General features: G+C 45.6%; 2 protein-coding genes and 1 long non-coding RNA gene across 6 annotated transcripts in view; 2 read left to right on the top strand and 1 right to left on the bottom strand.

The window, feature by feature from the left end:
- LOC130533528 (attractin-like protein 1) overlaps positions 1–3043 on the bottom strand; it is a 35301-nt gene extending 32258 nt beyond the window's left edge. For 2 of the 4 annotated variants that reach the window (XM_057047023.1, XM_057047025.1), the window contains exon 1: positions 2310–3043. In XM_057047023.1, the coding sequence (XP_056903003.1) occupies positions 2310–2536 (227 nt within the window). In that variant the 5' untranslated portion in view covers positions 2537–3043. The remainder of the gene's footprint in view (positions 1–2309) is intronic. The other 2 variants (XM_057047021.1, XM_057047024.1) reach the window with 1 other exon arrangement.
- On the top strand, positions 2492–4687 carry LOC130533533 (uncharacterized). The gene is made up of 3 exons (XR_008952604.1): positions 2492–2629; positions 3337–3502; positions 3745–4687. It is a non-coding gene; the product is annotated as an uncharacterized LOC130533533 (long non-coding RNA).
- A 1467-nt stretch (positions 4688–6154) lies between these two features.
- The window catches only part of LOC130534076 (protein kinase C epsilon type-like), a 27360-nt gene continuing 19250 nt past the window's right edge, over positions 6155–14264 (top strand). Inside the window, exon 1 of the mRNA XM_057047949.1 lies at positions 6155–7069. Within this exon, the coding sequence (XP_056903929.1) occupies positions 6722–7069 (348 nt within the window). The 5' untranslated portion in view covers positions 6155–6721. The remainder of the gene's footprint in view (positions 7070–14264) is intronic.

Here is a 14264-nt window from a genome sequence, read left to right as displayed (position 1 = left end):
GCTGAAGAGAAGAGGACCGAGGGAAGGAGCAGAGGAGATAAAGGGAACACCAAAGGAGCATAAAAGGTAAGACTGCAGGCCTATAAAACCGCAAAGAGCACCAATACCTGAAATCAATAAAGAGAATCTACTCTCTATCTCTCTGTTATTGGATCTTTCTGTGTGGATACAAAACACATTGGTGTGTGTGTGTGTGTGTGTGCGCGCGTGCGTGTGTGTGTGTGTGTGTGTGAGAGAGAGAGAGAGAGAGAGATTGATTCTAAAGCCTCTGCACCACTACCAGCCAGTCTGATACACTCCTCTCCTCACCTCCTTATAGTATATATAATGCTTATGCTGCCACGAGTGCTGTGAAACCTTTGGGTTACGTGTCTGCTTGGGCAGCACGGACCAGGCCGTCCTTATTATCACAACACCGCCCGTCTCTTTGCGTGCGATCTCACACCAGCAACAGAACAATAAAACAGACGGCAGAAGTGTGAGCACTCTTTGAACGCCATTAAACTCTTTTATGAGCTGATGTAATCTTTGAGTAAATTATACGAGAGGGGAGGCTTTGGCGTCATCTCAAGGGCCGAGGATGAGGCGATGGCCATGTGCGACTGCAAAACATATTTGTGCACGCTTTGCATCCGAACTCCCGAATAACAGGAGACAGAAATGCAGCTCTGAACAACAACAGCGGGAGGAACCATCAAAGCAGATCTTAAACGTCCCGTTCAAGTGCTTCCCGCTCCTCCAACCGAAACCGACGTTGAATATCACACCCAAAAATCGGCGATTGTATAAATTTAGGGTCTGTGCGCTTGTGACAACAACTCCATATTAATGCCTGCTGTGGTGCCATTTGGAAGCCACAAAACTCCCAGCATGCATTTTGGTTGACACGCGGCCAGGTTACCGCCTGTTGGGCTCACATCAACGGAGGAATCACTGCAGTCCTCCAGAGACAAAATGTAAGTCTTGACGTCCTGTCATGTCTCTGTCCTCGCGGTTGTGGATCAGGCTGCAGGTGACCGTGACAACCGGGAGATATGGAGAAGATCGGATCATCCCAGCACGTCTGGGAGTCCGTTGTTTGACATCTGAAAGTTACGCCTTCTCCTTGTCTGCCCATTCTGATCCACCAGTGGATCCACCAAGGAAGAAGGTACTACTGTATCTAAAAGGTGCTACTATAGATAAGGTTTACGTTCAAAGATATGGATGGGATTGTGGAATAATAAGAGCATTTCTCCGCACGTAATTGCAACTGGTATTCCAGTTCCTTACTGCCTAATGAAATTTTTAAAAAATGATCCAAGAATCTATTAAAATAAGCTCATCGCCCTGGCTGTGACGGCTGAAACCGTATCAGAACCCAGACCACCTTCTCTGGGCGCTGCTGAGCTGTAGTGAGCTGGTAAAACGACCCTGTGGAGAACAGGAACCAGAGAAAAATCCCAGTTTGGAAGGATCAAGGTGGTCCACAGCTAAAAACATTTGCTTTAGGGACTAATATGTGTTACGAGTAGGGCAAAAGGGAGAAAACATCTTTAACTTTTGTGTAAAAAGAGGTTTGGCATCAAACGAAAGGAGGAGAAACGTCTTCAAAGATGAAATATCGATGGATGTCGAGCATTCCGCAGCCAGACTCCCTCACAGGCTGGAGCGAGGGATGAGAAATCAGCTGAGCCAGGACCCAAACTTTACAGTTCAGCTCTGCAAATGTCCTCCCACTTCAGCCGATTTTCATGCAAGGAAAATATGAAAGCACTGTGACAACTATGAGCCATGAGGTCTCTGAATCCTGATTCATATTTTAAGAGCAGCTGGGAAACGGCAGACCTTTTAGAGAGAGAGAGAAGTGGCAGGCGGAGAGGCAGCCACTGGGCTCCATTCACTCAGAGCCAGACAACAATCATTAAAATTACATGCTGTCATATTTAAATGATTGTTCTGCTCTCACACTCCAGTTGAAGCCGATGAACCTCCACTGCTGCCTGTTTCTTTGTTTGCTGACAGGTTTTTGAGTTATAGCCATTAGAAGATGACCTACTTTGGGGGGCATGCAAAAGCCACATTCTAATTTCATTAACATTTTTGTATGATTTAGAATCCAGAGGGTTTGTGTGTGTGTGTGTGTGTGTGTGTGTGTGTGTGTGTGTGTTGTTGTTGTTGTTGTTTTTTAAACAATCTTACAAAACGCAAAACCTCGCCAACTTTGATGGCACTTGCTTGATTAGATTGAAGATCAATAATAGTTTGCACGCCGGTGCCATGCGGGCTTTACTGGACTGCTGGATTTCAGAGGAAGATGTCCGACTTACTTGAATCGTCCTTGGCAGTGTTGGCACTGGTCTCCGACCCATCCGTAGTCGCACTCGCAGGTCCCGTTCGTGCAGGTTCCTGAATAGCAGCTTTTATCGCAGGACTTGGCCGGAGAGGTGGCTTCACTGCGCAGCACAAGACAAAGCGCAACGCAAACTCCCAGGTATCCCCTCCGGACGCTCCCTTTCGGCGACTTGCACGGGGAGATGCCCACCGCGCCATCCATGATGGACGCGCAGCGGGGCTGTGCTGGACGGGAGGCGGCAAGGAAGCAGCCGTCACCCTAAACTGCGAGGTGATCCTCTGCAAGCAGACACAGGTAGCCCACCCGTGACGCAGGAAAACAGTATTTACGCGCTGTCAGAGCGTGCGGAGCGGCATCTCTTTCCAAAATGTGGCTCAGGACAAAAGCAAATAAACTTTGATCAAGCGTGCGCGCAATTAAAATGAGATGGTCGGGACTGGTTCAGCGGCGCGTCCGCGCAAATTTACCAACTTCCTTCCTCCGCGGTGATGGTTCCGATGTAAACAAACGGCTGCACCGGGATGCCCCTCGGTGACAGGGCTGTCAACACCCGGAGATGAGAGTGACAACACTAACGGAAGCCTGAACCCGGATGGTTGCACGTGTTACACGAGCTTTTCTCATCAGCGAAAGCGGCGCGTCTCCTCCGCGCGTGTGTGATAACGCAGCTCGGGTCTACAGCTGCTCTCCCTGACGGGAGGGAGGGGGGGGGGGACTCCGGCACAAAAGCATCCGAGCATGAGCAGCACGGCCGCGCACGGTTAAAGAGACAGTCCCGCACGGACGTGATGTCATAAAGCCGCAACTGACGGGCACTACGCAAAGACCAAGTGACGGCGACGCACAGCTTTTCGCGTCATATTGCACTTTCTGTTCTGCAGAACACGCCCGCGTACGTGAACCAATGGGGTAAAAACCAGGCTCACACAGCAGGGGTCGGTTCTGCCATGCCGTATCCCTGGATTAAAACTTAATTTAATCTCTCATCTTGTTCTTTGCAGGAAGGCGCGCAGGAAGAATGAGATCATTGTCCTCTCTTTTCCTGCCCCCCCCCCCAAAAAAACCTACCAACTTCAGTCCAACACGATAGGAAAAACCCTTGTAGTGTTGTGTGTAAAAGGTTTCCATTGGAGCAACTGGATTTAGATCACCATGGTGCATCACAAGGTGAGAGCGAGTGTGGTTTATTAGTCTTCTTCCCAGTCTTCCTCCAATCCACACACTTCCATCCAAAACACTGCTAATGTTTTCAAGCTTGGCCCAGCTGTGCTTGCCAAACATCAACAGCTGGGACAAAGAAATATGGAGACTTTGCTCCAGAGTTCTTTTAGTTGCAGATAGACAGCCTGTGCCATGGGACCTGGGTTTTATATACTCAAATAAACGAATGAATATTTTCTATTTTACAGATGATTCTAACCTCCTGTGGACTCCATCTTACCTGACTCACAGCTGGTTCATTACAATCCAGCTCCTTTTTTTACACCCCTCCTGGGACGCAGCTCTACCTTCTGCTCTCTGCTGCTGACATCCGCTTCTTTTTTGTCCTGATTTCTTCAGCAGCGAGCCCATCTGCCTCACCTCTCTATACAGGGTTTATCAAATGCCTTGTGGTGGGAATACTGATCTTGGAAAGACTTTCCTTGCCAATCGAGTCACAAGGTCAAGGATGTGAGGAGATGGACTCTTCCCACGTCAATATTCATTAACACTTGGTTGATTATGAACTAGAAATTAACCATAAGACTTTGGTGTTATAAATGTCAATTTAATGGAATGAGTCACCTACAGATACAGTATAATGACTATCTATTCACCTTTGCATTGTCCTTCTCTGGTATTTCTATATTAAAATTACACAAAAATGGAGATATTGATTGTTTCATGCAGGGAAACGTTGTGAGGAAAATGAATAGAAGTGGGTATGAAAAATAGCTATAACAGCTTGCTCATAATTTAATAGTAGAATAAGGGATGGAGCTGGATAACGAGGAACATTTCCACGTTAAGGTCATTGGATTCATGTATCATATGTCTAATGTATTTTCTGGTAGGAATGTCATTTTTTTGAGGAAGGACCAGAAAGAAGCAGCCAAGGCCTGATGAAACACACGTGAATGCGGGTGGAATGTAGAGGCTGATATATAGTGACCTCTGCTGTTGATTCCTAGGTACTGCAGCTTGTAGGGGCGTACGTTTCTCGAGCTGGAAAAAAAAGGGGGGTAAATCCGTGAATGTCTGTGAATCTGGACCTAGCTCTATTCAAATTTCCATTTCATCTGGAAAACATTAATCAAAGGAGTTTAATGTGAATGTAAATTATTTGGATAAATAAAAGATGTCCATGCCCTTCTGGTTTGAATCTTTCTTTTAAGTTTGTTTGAGTGGAGATTGTTGTCATGTCATTATCACAGCTGTAACGAGAGCTACAGTTTGATTCTGTCCACCACTCCTGACTCTTGGGGAGAGAGGCAGCAGGACATGGCTGATGTCCAGGGGATTTCCTCTGTCTGCCGTCAGAACTCAGAGAATCTTAATGAGAAAAAAAGATGAGGGATGGAGGAATATTTGGACTTTATGGGATGGAAAAAAACAGTGTGTAAAGTCAAATTAAAACTCAGACCTCGTCTTCTTCTTCCTTGCTTCAAAATGAACAAAGCAGTTAGTTGCAGCTTCAGATGCAGGACTCGAGACCCAGGAGGTACAGGTGTTTTATGAAGAGAAAAATCCTTTTTGGCAGGAGTAATGATCATTCGAATAAGAACTTCCATTCCCACTCATGCACAAGAATGAAACAATTAAGCCAAGTGAGCAGCTCTTTTTAACTTCCATGAACTGAACACAGTTCCCAATTTAAACTGACAGAATCCAAACAGACTGGAACTTCTCGGATGGGATATTCTTAATAATCAGAACTTGAAACAATACAAAAATCAACCAAATGGCTGAATGTTTGTCTGTTGCGATCAATGGGGATTAGCGTGGTTCTCCCACATTGTTTCCTCTATTTAGAAGGGCAAGTAAGGACATCCAAACTGCATCAGCAGCTTGAAACATCCCCATCCAGTTCAACATACGTTCTTTAAAATACATACACAGGTATATATTGAGTTTTCCATCAGTTTTTAATGCACCAACAACAATAAGTCCAAGTATACAGAAGTATACAGTTCAACAATGCAGACAACAGTGGAATTTGATTAGCTATAATGTTCCACAGTGAGAACATTGAGTCCAGAAGCACAAAACTGCTACATTTATTAGTTCCACACAACACAACAAGGGATGCATCAGGCACGAGAGTAATGTTGCAACAAGTCCTGGGGGTTCATACAAGGGTGTGTGCTGCTGTATCAGCACAAGGACACTTGACTGTAGAAGCCAGTGCGCCGCTGTCTGCAGATACAACATTCTGTCAATATCTGTATTCCAGCAGAGTACAGAGGACAGACTACAGCATTCCAGGCTGCAGCTTAACTCAGGGCTTTGCAGAAAGGATGGGAAAGGAACATCTATTTAATCTGGACACGCAGATTGTTGTGCACATATAGAGTCTTTCCACTGCAGCATACATTACTGTGGCTATATGGCCACATCTGTGTGGCATTCCATACATGTCTCACATATTCATCCCCATATGTCTCATCTATTAAAGCTCTGGCCTTTACTGACAGAGCAGATATGCTGCAGGAAATCCACCACAAAACCCTAAATATCCCAACACCACCTGCGCGCCTTGCTCCAGGGCACCTCGGTGTTTGGGGATGTGGAGCACTTTATTATATCCATATATCTGCCAGCAACAAACGCACTCCCTAGTCTGGGTGTGCGCCGCGGGTCCCCCCCGCCCCTCTCTTCCCTCCTCACGGCAGTCTGCTCGAAATCTGACGTGTTTTACGCATTTAGTGCGCGGAGAGCAGCGACGGCGGCGGCGGCCTGAGATCAGCTGGAACCCTTAAATACCTACCGACCTAGCCCCTCCTCTGCGCCCCTCTTCTCCAGTCGCTGCGGTCCGCCTCGAATATCATCCCCCCGATGCGCAGCCAGCGGCAGCCTCCAGCAGACATCTGGAGCCTCCCACCCGCCGCACACTGCAATGCAACACGGGTCCGCGCGTTCAGTTCGCTCCGCTGAACCCACCGAGATCATAACTAAAATGACACCCCAGCTCCCGTGCGGGGCCTCTGCTTGTCGGCTGGATCACACCGAAGCTTGGTAGTTGGCGACAGGGGGGGTAAAAGAACTCCGGTGTCTGTCTGCAGGACCACCGGTTGAATCGTTGCTTTACAGTAGTGAAATCTTTTCAAGTGGCTGCGGGGAGACGCCGGCTGGTTTCAGGGGCTGAACACCGAGCGTCGGAGGGGCTTCAGCACCACCACCTTCACCATGGTGGTCTTCAACGGACAGCTGAAAATCAAGATTTGCGAAGCTCTGGAGCTCAAGCCGACGGCCTGGTCACTGCGTCACGCCGTCGGCCCCAAGAACCAATCCTTCCTCCTGGACCCGTACATCGCCCTGAACGTGGACAACTGCCGCGTCGGCCAAACCACCACCAAGCAGAAGACCAACAGCCCCACATGGAACGACGAGTTCACCACGGAGGTCCACGATGGCCACAAAATCGAGCTGTCCGTCTTCCACGACGCGCCTATCGGCTACGACGACTTTGTGGCCAACTGCACCATCCAGTTTGAGGACATCCTGAACAACGGCAGCAAACACTTCGAGGACTGGGTGAGTCAGTCAGGGTTAAAGATGCTACAGGTGCAAAATAATTTACTTCAACTGTGGTTTAAATGCAGAAAAACACGGGTTATTACCCTTTCTTTTTTATTTATTCTTTTTATAAAACCCCTCTACTTAAGTTTATGAGCTGGAGAAGACGTCTCACCAATGTCCAACATCAGGACTGAAATTCTCCAAGATGCCCCCAGCATGCATCTAGGAGTCAGCTTTGTGTCAAATATTGTATTTTGGGCAATCATGATTTATTCAATCATGCAAACAAATCAAGCTTGAAACATTTAAAATAAATAAATAAATAAAAAGTATTCATGCTGACTAATGGAGGCTGTTTAAGCCCTTTGATGTTTTATGCAACCCTTTTCAATTATTAATCCGATTTTAAATATGCATTGAATCAGACTGATTGGAAAGCTGTTGCATTCGCTGAGCCCAGAACAACAGAGTCGACAAACAGTTTCACTTTTCATCACCGTTTGCCGTCTAGGTAAACAGCACATATGGCGTTTTAGCATTTTTTGAGGTTGTTAGCCTTTGGCCCGAGGCTCAGGGGTTGCTTCCTGTCACCCAGCTTCTACCCATCTGGGCCAGTATCACTAGCACCAGTTGAAACCGGTGCTACAACCGGAACAACCAGTTACACCTGAGGCCTGTGCTACAGACTCATTCTGGTGGAGCTGGATCAGTTCTGACAAGGGTACATCACCATGGAAACGGGGACCACGCTGCTGACCTGCTGCCGAGAAGGTCACGCTGGAGAGAAACAGGCTCAGAAGGAGCACCTAAGAACTCCGAAACCCAGCGCGAACAGGAGGAATTGGGAGATTTTTCCCGCTCCTCCTCTGAAGCAGCACGTCCTCGACTCTCTTCCCAGCCAAGAGTTGCAAATATGTCGCGCTTCACGAGACTTGTGGTCGCCTCAATAGCAGCTTAATACTTAATAATAACATTTTCGCCACGACAACAGGCGTTCCTGCTCTCTCACGGCCGTCGCCGCTCGTACCCTGACGTCATGTGAACATTCTGGCGTATTTGACTGATTGAGCTGATAACCAGCCTTGTGTTGCCATTTAACACGATTAGAAATGCTAGGTTTACTGGGTATGTTGATCCCGAGCCAGAGCGTACTGTACGCCCCTGCAGGCCCACCCCAGACCTCGACAGTTACTGATGTTGTTCTGACTAAATTAACCATATTACAATCAGAAAATCACATTGGCTGGTGCACAAGTGATGCTGTTTTCCTAAGCTGAGTCAGCGAGCCAGAGCACAGCTACCGAAGGGGTGAAGGGGGGGGCTGTGTTGGGACCACACACTGTCCAGCTCCTGTTATTGTTGTCTAAGGAGGTTAAGCTGATGGATCATTGAGTGTATTATTGATGAGGTCATCAGGTTTATCGGTGGCAGGTTGAGACAGGGAACAAGATTATGGAAACAAAGGTCTTTCCTATGGGAGAAACGGTGCTTTCAAGTGCGCCGGGAAAGAAACAGGGCTTTTAGGACAGTTTGATTTTTCATTCTCCTCTTTGACATAATAGGCCTGCTAATACATCTGTTTGCTTTGTGTAGTTCTGCAACATGATGTGGAGGGTCTCCTGGTCTGATCCTTTAGCCATCCATTCTTGAACGGAACATAAAATTGAAGGTCTTGCTATCACTTAATGACATGTCTGAAATGACCAGGCTTCATTTATAGTGGGTGATTTTCCTAAACAGTAAGAATGCCTGGAGCATTTGATTATATTCCTTGAGCATGGTTCCTGTTGTTGAGGACAAGGCTTCACATGCTAGCTTCAGCCTTTTATTTTTAATAGATAACTGATGCTCTTCAGTCTTCCACACTCGGAAGCTCCTTCCTGCAGGTGGCCACCACTTTAAGCTATAATACAGTCTATAATTAACATTACCAACGAATATGGTGTAAATTTGAATTTCTGTCAAGGGTATTGCACTTAGCCATCCTGGAATCACAGCTAAGATGCACTCAAGTGCGCAGATATAATGAAATTCACATAGGCTCTTCAGTTCGGTGTCCTCTCCTGAAACACCATCTAATTAAATGCCATCGAAGAGAAAAATGATGACCTAAAAGCGGATGAGATCGGAACGGATGCAGCTCTTCCCATGTTTCATGTTAGTTCATCGGGCTAAGTGGTCTGCACACAAGTGCTGCCCTCCAACACACATCCCACGTAGGCACACTCGGCTGCAGATGAATACTCCACATTATCGTTATTTTAAGCAACAACAGCCAGTTGAGTGGCTTCATTCTTACACTGGATGGTTTCAGTTGAGTGTATTCATTGAGACTCACACCACAGAACCATTCATTTTTGTTGTGTGTTCCGTCAATTATCTGTTTACTTGCAGTTTTATGCCTCTATTTAATTACAAAATTAACAACAGAATATTGACATTTTCATTCTCTAGTGTTCTAGGCTCAAACAAGACCTTCTAATACCAAATGATGTGATTTCATGTTCGTGCTATGTTATAAAAGCACAAAATAACCAGTCGACTAAGTCCACTCAGGCTGACTGTAGGATCATTGGCTGATAAAAGGGATGCTAGCCTGTCAAATTGATCTAAATAAAAGGACAAAATAAAGAAATAAATGGTCCAAGTCGGAGCCAGTCAAGTTACTGTCCTCTGATCGTTCAAGGGCAAAAATAAAGCATGGCTTTCCATAAAAGAGGGTGGAAGATCGTCCCTTCCACGCATCCCGTTCCCATTTTCCTTGTGAATGGGGAGTTTTTGCCTCTGAGCTGCAGAGCACGTTACTGTTGATTTAGTCTTGCTAGTGTGTTCTATGTTTAGTTTGACTTGGCCAGGAAAGGCTGCAGGTGCTGAGTCAGCAGATGGGTTTTTATCACTGTCAGTTGAAAACTCCAGTTTATTATGAGACACCGACCACGAGATCCCCTTCTTTGGAGGAGAATGCACTATCTTGACTCCGCTAGCCTTTTCTATTTCCCTGACCACTCGCGTTAGCATCTAATCCTTAAGTATTATTTGAGCAACATGCGCTAAACCCTGGTATGAAGAGTCGTGTTTGTGTTGTTTTTAACCCAGCCAAATCACAGTAATGTTTAATAAACCTAAACAACCTGCGGTCTGTGGTCACGTGGCTGTATTTGGGGCAAGGCTGTGGTTGCGCTGTGGCTGTTCCGTGGGTGAAAGTGTCAGCGACGGCGGTTCTGCTGCATCCAGCTGTACGTCTGCAGAGGTGAAGAGAATGGCACACGATGCGTTTCATGTTAATAAGTGACGCTGTCTGTTTGTCTCTGCAGTCATCTGAGGAATGCGGAGTGCTCCGCTTCGTGGCTGAACACTGTTGTTCTCATGTAAAACACGCATGCAGCAGAAATGTCAAAGTACAGAGCTGCTTTTTCACCATAACTACCCACAAAGAATCATGTCAGACGCCCCAAATGCTAAAAATGCTCCCAATTGACCATTTCAGATCAGGCTCCGGCCTGCTTTCTCTCTCTGTCTCTGACCTCATTTCCCTGTGGGCTCTGGTTGAGGGGTGTCCTTTGGACAAACTGAAGGAAGCAGGGGCAGGGCCGCATATGTGTGTATGAGGCTAAAATTAGCAGTCGTGTTTTTGAGTCACACGGTGGGCCTTTCTTCCTGTTTTCACTGTCCAAGTTTACTTCCCATAGATAGAAGGGAAGACAAGAGAGAGAGAGAGAGAGAGAGAGAGAGATGTTGCTGCATTGTCACAAATGTCTCCTCTCTGGGAGGCTATAATGGAGACACACTCTAAAAGTAATTGGCTGTTGCATGCTTCCTAATATTCTTTTATTTATTCAATTTCGGGAAACAATCTGATTCTCTCGGAAAAGATGTGTTTTTTTAAAAAGCGCCGCTCAACCTTGTGCTTGGTTTTCACGAAAGTCTGCTGAGTTAAATCCAAGAAGGAACAACATAGAGATAAGAGGGAAAAACAAAAATATCTTGCTGAAGGTTTTAAGTCCTTATAGACCGCAATAATACTTATGTAACAATTCTAATTCAGAGAATGTGAACTTCAGAGGTCAAGCATCTATGGAATTTCTGCCAACTAAATCACTGGTGAGCACCGCAGGGCAGAATTGTACTTTCGACGTCTCCTTTTCCTCCCCTACAAGATGGCCAATGTTGTGCATCATGCCAGATACGAATATTCACTAAAGAGCATAACTGCTTTATGCTAACTGCAGCATCCAAGAACAGTTTTAATGGCTTGAGTCCAGTGCAACCAGTGCTTCATTCCTGCCCCTGTGTATCAATTTACCTGAAGAATTTCCATCAATACAGCCACATTTAGAAGGAAATTTATATCACATTATCATTAACTTTCCAAAATAATGGGCCAAGCCATGATTTGACAAAAAGGAACATAGGAATGTGTTTATATTGCAGCAGGCCTTTGGTGTCCTCTCACAAACATTCAGCCACATGACTGAAGCTGGACCAAGACTCATGTGAGCTGTCAAAGATGAGGGACAGTGCTGTCTCGCAGGGATACGTCTCCTTGTGATTAAATTAAGACATTAAGGTCTTCATTGACAACACGTGACATGCTAACGAACTAACGGACTTCTGCATAAGTTGAGCGCTAAACACATGAAAAATATTCACTGATTCCCAGGAGCACCTGATGACTTTGCTGCTATAGATACAACAAACAGCAAAATAAACAATGCCAACAACAAGATTATTCACACTGTGTTGACTGGAGGCAGGTCTGCTCCCCTCCCCAGTTTGATTTGCCCATGGTGATGGGCTATAGCACTGGGCATGTTTTTTTTTGTTTCTTTTTTTGTAAGCCTGGTATGCAAATATACACTATTTGGCCTCTGCAACATGCTAATAAGGCAGCAATTTAGATTTTAAAAAAAGGTGCTCATGGAGCCTTAGGTATGCCTCATAGGGGGTCAGGGTGGTGGTAGTTGGTGGGAATTCAGATTCAGATGCTAATGTTAACAGTAATGTATCTCGCCTTCCCTTTGTGTGTTTAGGTCAGTGCCAGAAGTAGGACATTTTTGGAAAGTGAGGACATTTTGGCTGGTCCTCACAACTTCAAATGAGGGTTAGCTGGGATGGTTAGGGTTGGGGTAAGGAGCTGGGTAATGTATTATGCCTAGAAAAGAGTGTGTGTGTGTGTGTGTGTGTGTGTGTGTGTGTGTGTGTGGTGTGTGTGTGTGTGTGTGTGTGTGTGTGTGTGTGTGTGATGAATACCTTGTGGAGGAGATGAGCTTATATAAACAGTCGTTGCTATAATTATCAGGACTGCTCATGAACAGGCGCCATTAATAATTTCACTCAGGCTCTGACCCCTAGCGGTCACCAGCAGGAACTGCTTTCTTCTTTCATATATTTACTGTCTGAATACCTGATCGGGGAATAATTGCATTCGGCAAATCGCATGTTTCCATGTTAGCAATCATCATGAATGATTAAAACTGCAGTTTGTAGACAAATGTTTTTTTCTTGTTTTTTGCATGTGGAGTATTTGTCCCAGTTCCAGTATTTCCTGCTATAACTCTCCGCTCCATTTTCCTTATCACCAGTTAAGAGTATATTCATCCTCATCCTAATTTAAGCTCTTCACTTGACATAAATCAGCTAAAGAGCACTGTACACATGTTGGCATATGAAGCCGCTGGAGGGGCTTTTGGTTGATTTACCATACAATGAACTGCAAATGGCTCTAGTTCACATTTAGCGTTGCTCTGATATTCCCTCAGTTCTGCCCACTCCTTATTTTTAGTCCTTCTGTGTATGCCAATAGCTTGGAGGGCCTTTGGAGAACAGATGGGTATACTATAAAATCCCTGTGGTGCGCCTTGGGTCAACCATGGGATGTGTTCCCAGTTGGATGTATCTGGTAAACTTTAAAAGAAAGATCTTTAGAAGTTAGTATATCAAACAGAACCTCACCTGTCTTTACCAGCTGAGGGGACAGGCGGGTTTTGGCCAAGCTTCTGGTGTCTGGAAGCCATCTTGGGCCTTTCCTAATGCACTGTATTTACTTTAAAGAAATTAGGAGTCCGCTGAGCATGCACGCTCAAACGTACATGCAAGCACGTACACACACACACCTCCTCCTGTCAGCAAGCCTTGATGTTTAGCTGTGCCGCTGCCTAATTTGTCCTTGTTGAATAAGCGACGCTGGATCATTGTTAACAGGCCAACCATTGTTGATATGGCTATACTTCTGAGGACCATCAACGCCTCATCCTTTACCCTAATTTCTATTTTATTGCAAATGCAATACTGATTTTCTTTAATGGAAGTTGGTAACATTTGTGGGTGTTTTTTTTTCCTTTGCAAAGGCGTATCAGTGCAACGGCAAACTTAAAAAGAGGCAGGAGAGAGTGATGGTGCCTCAGATGAGGCCCTCTTTTAATGGGGCTCCTGGCATGTGTGCTTCTGTGTGTGAAGGCTCTGCAGTGTGTCATTCCACAGACACTGTATGCATGCTCTGTCACCCAGGACTGAAAACACAATGTTCCCCTTGTTCTCTCCCTCTCTTTCTCTCTCCTTCCCTCTCTGCCTTTCTCTCTGTGATTTTGCTCTTCTTGTTCTCTCTCCGCGACTGCCGCTAAGTTTGGGATCGCTAATTGTGTGTATGTGCAGCTCTGAGGCAGGAGTTTGACTACCTGGCTTTCACTTTTGTTGTGCAGACTAGTCAAGTGTGTGTGTGTGTGTGTGTGTGTGTGTGTGTGTGTGTGTGTGTGTGTGTGTGTGTGTGTGTGTGTGTGTGTGTGTGTGTGTGTTCGAGAAAGAGAGAGAGATAGAGGGTTCGGCAAAGGAGAGGAGGTATCAACACATCCGTGCACAGTTCTCATCATTTCTTCAGAATTCAGGCAGCTTTTCCACCTTTTTGGCTCTCTGGGGTGTTAAAAGATGATATTTTCACTCGAGCACAACAACTTTGGAATCCTTAACGCGGCCACACGTTCATTCAAGCCACAGATTTATTCCAACATATTTAAATTTTTCTTCTTAATAACTCTTCGAAGGTTTGTTTTTTTCCTTTAAAAAGCTTGGATAAAACGCACATGGACACAAATTAAATTAAACTCCCCCCCCCCCTTAAATACATCCGATTTGTACAGTAATTACACACAGACACACACGTGCACACATGGCTGACCACATGATGAAGCGCACATGATATAAGGCTCGTGAATTG

This window comes from Takifugu flavidus, chromosome 11 (assembly GCF_003711565.1).
Source record: "Takifugu flavidus isolate HTHZ2018 chromosome 11, ASM371156v2, whole genome shotgun sequence".
Taxonomy (NCBI): domain Eukaryota; kingdom Metazoa; phylum Chordata; class Actinopteri; order Tetraodontiformes; family Tetraodontidae; genus Takifugu; species Takifugu flavidus.
The sequence above is the reverse complement of the archived record's forward strand: the minus strand, read 5'-3'. Positions and strand labels throughout refer to the sequence as shown.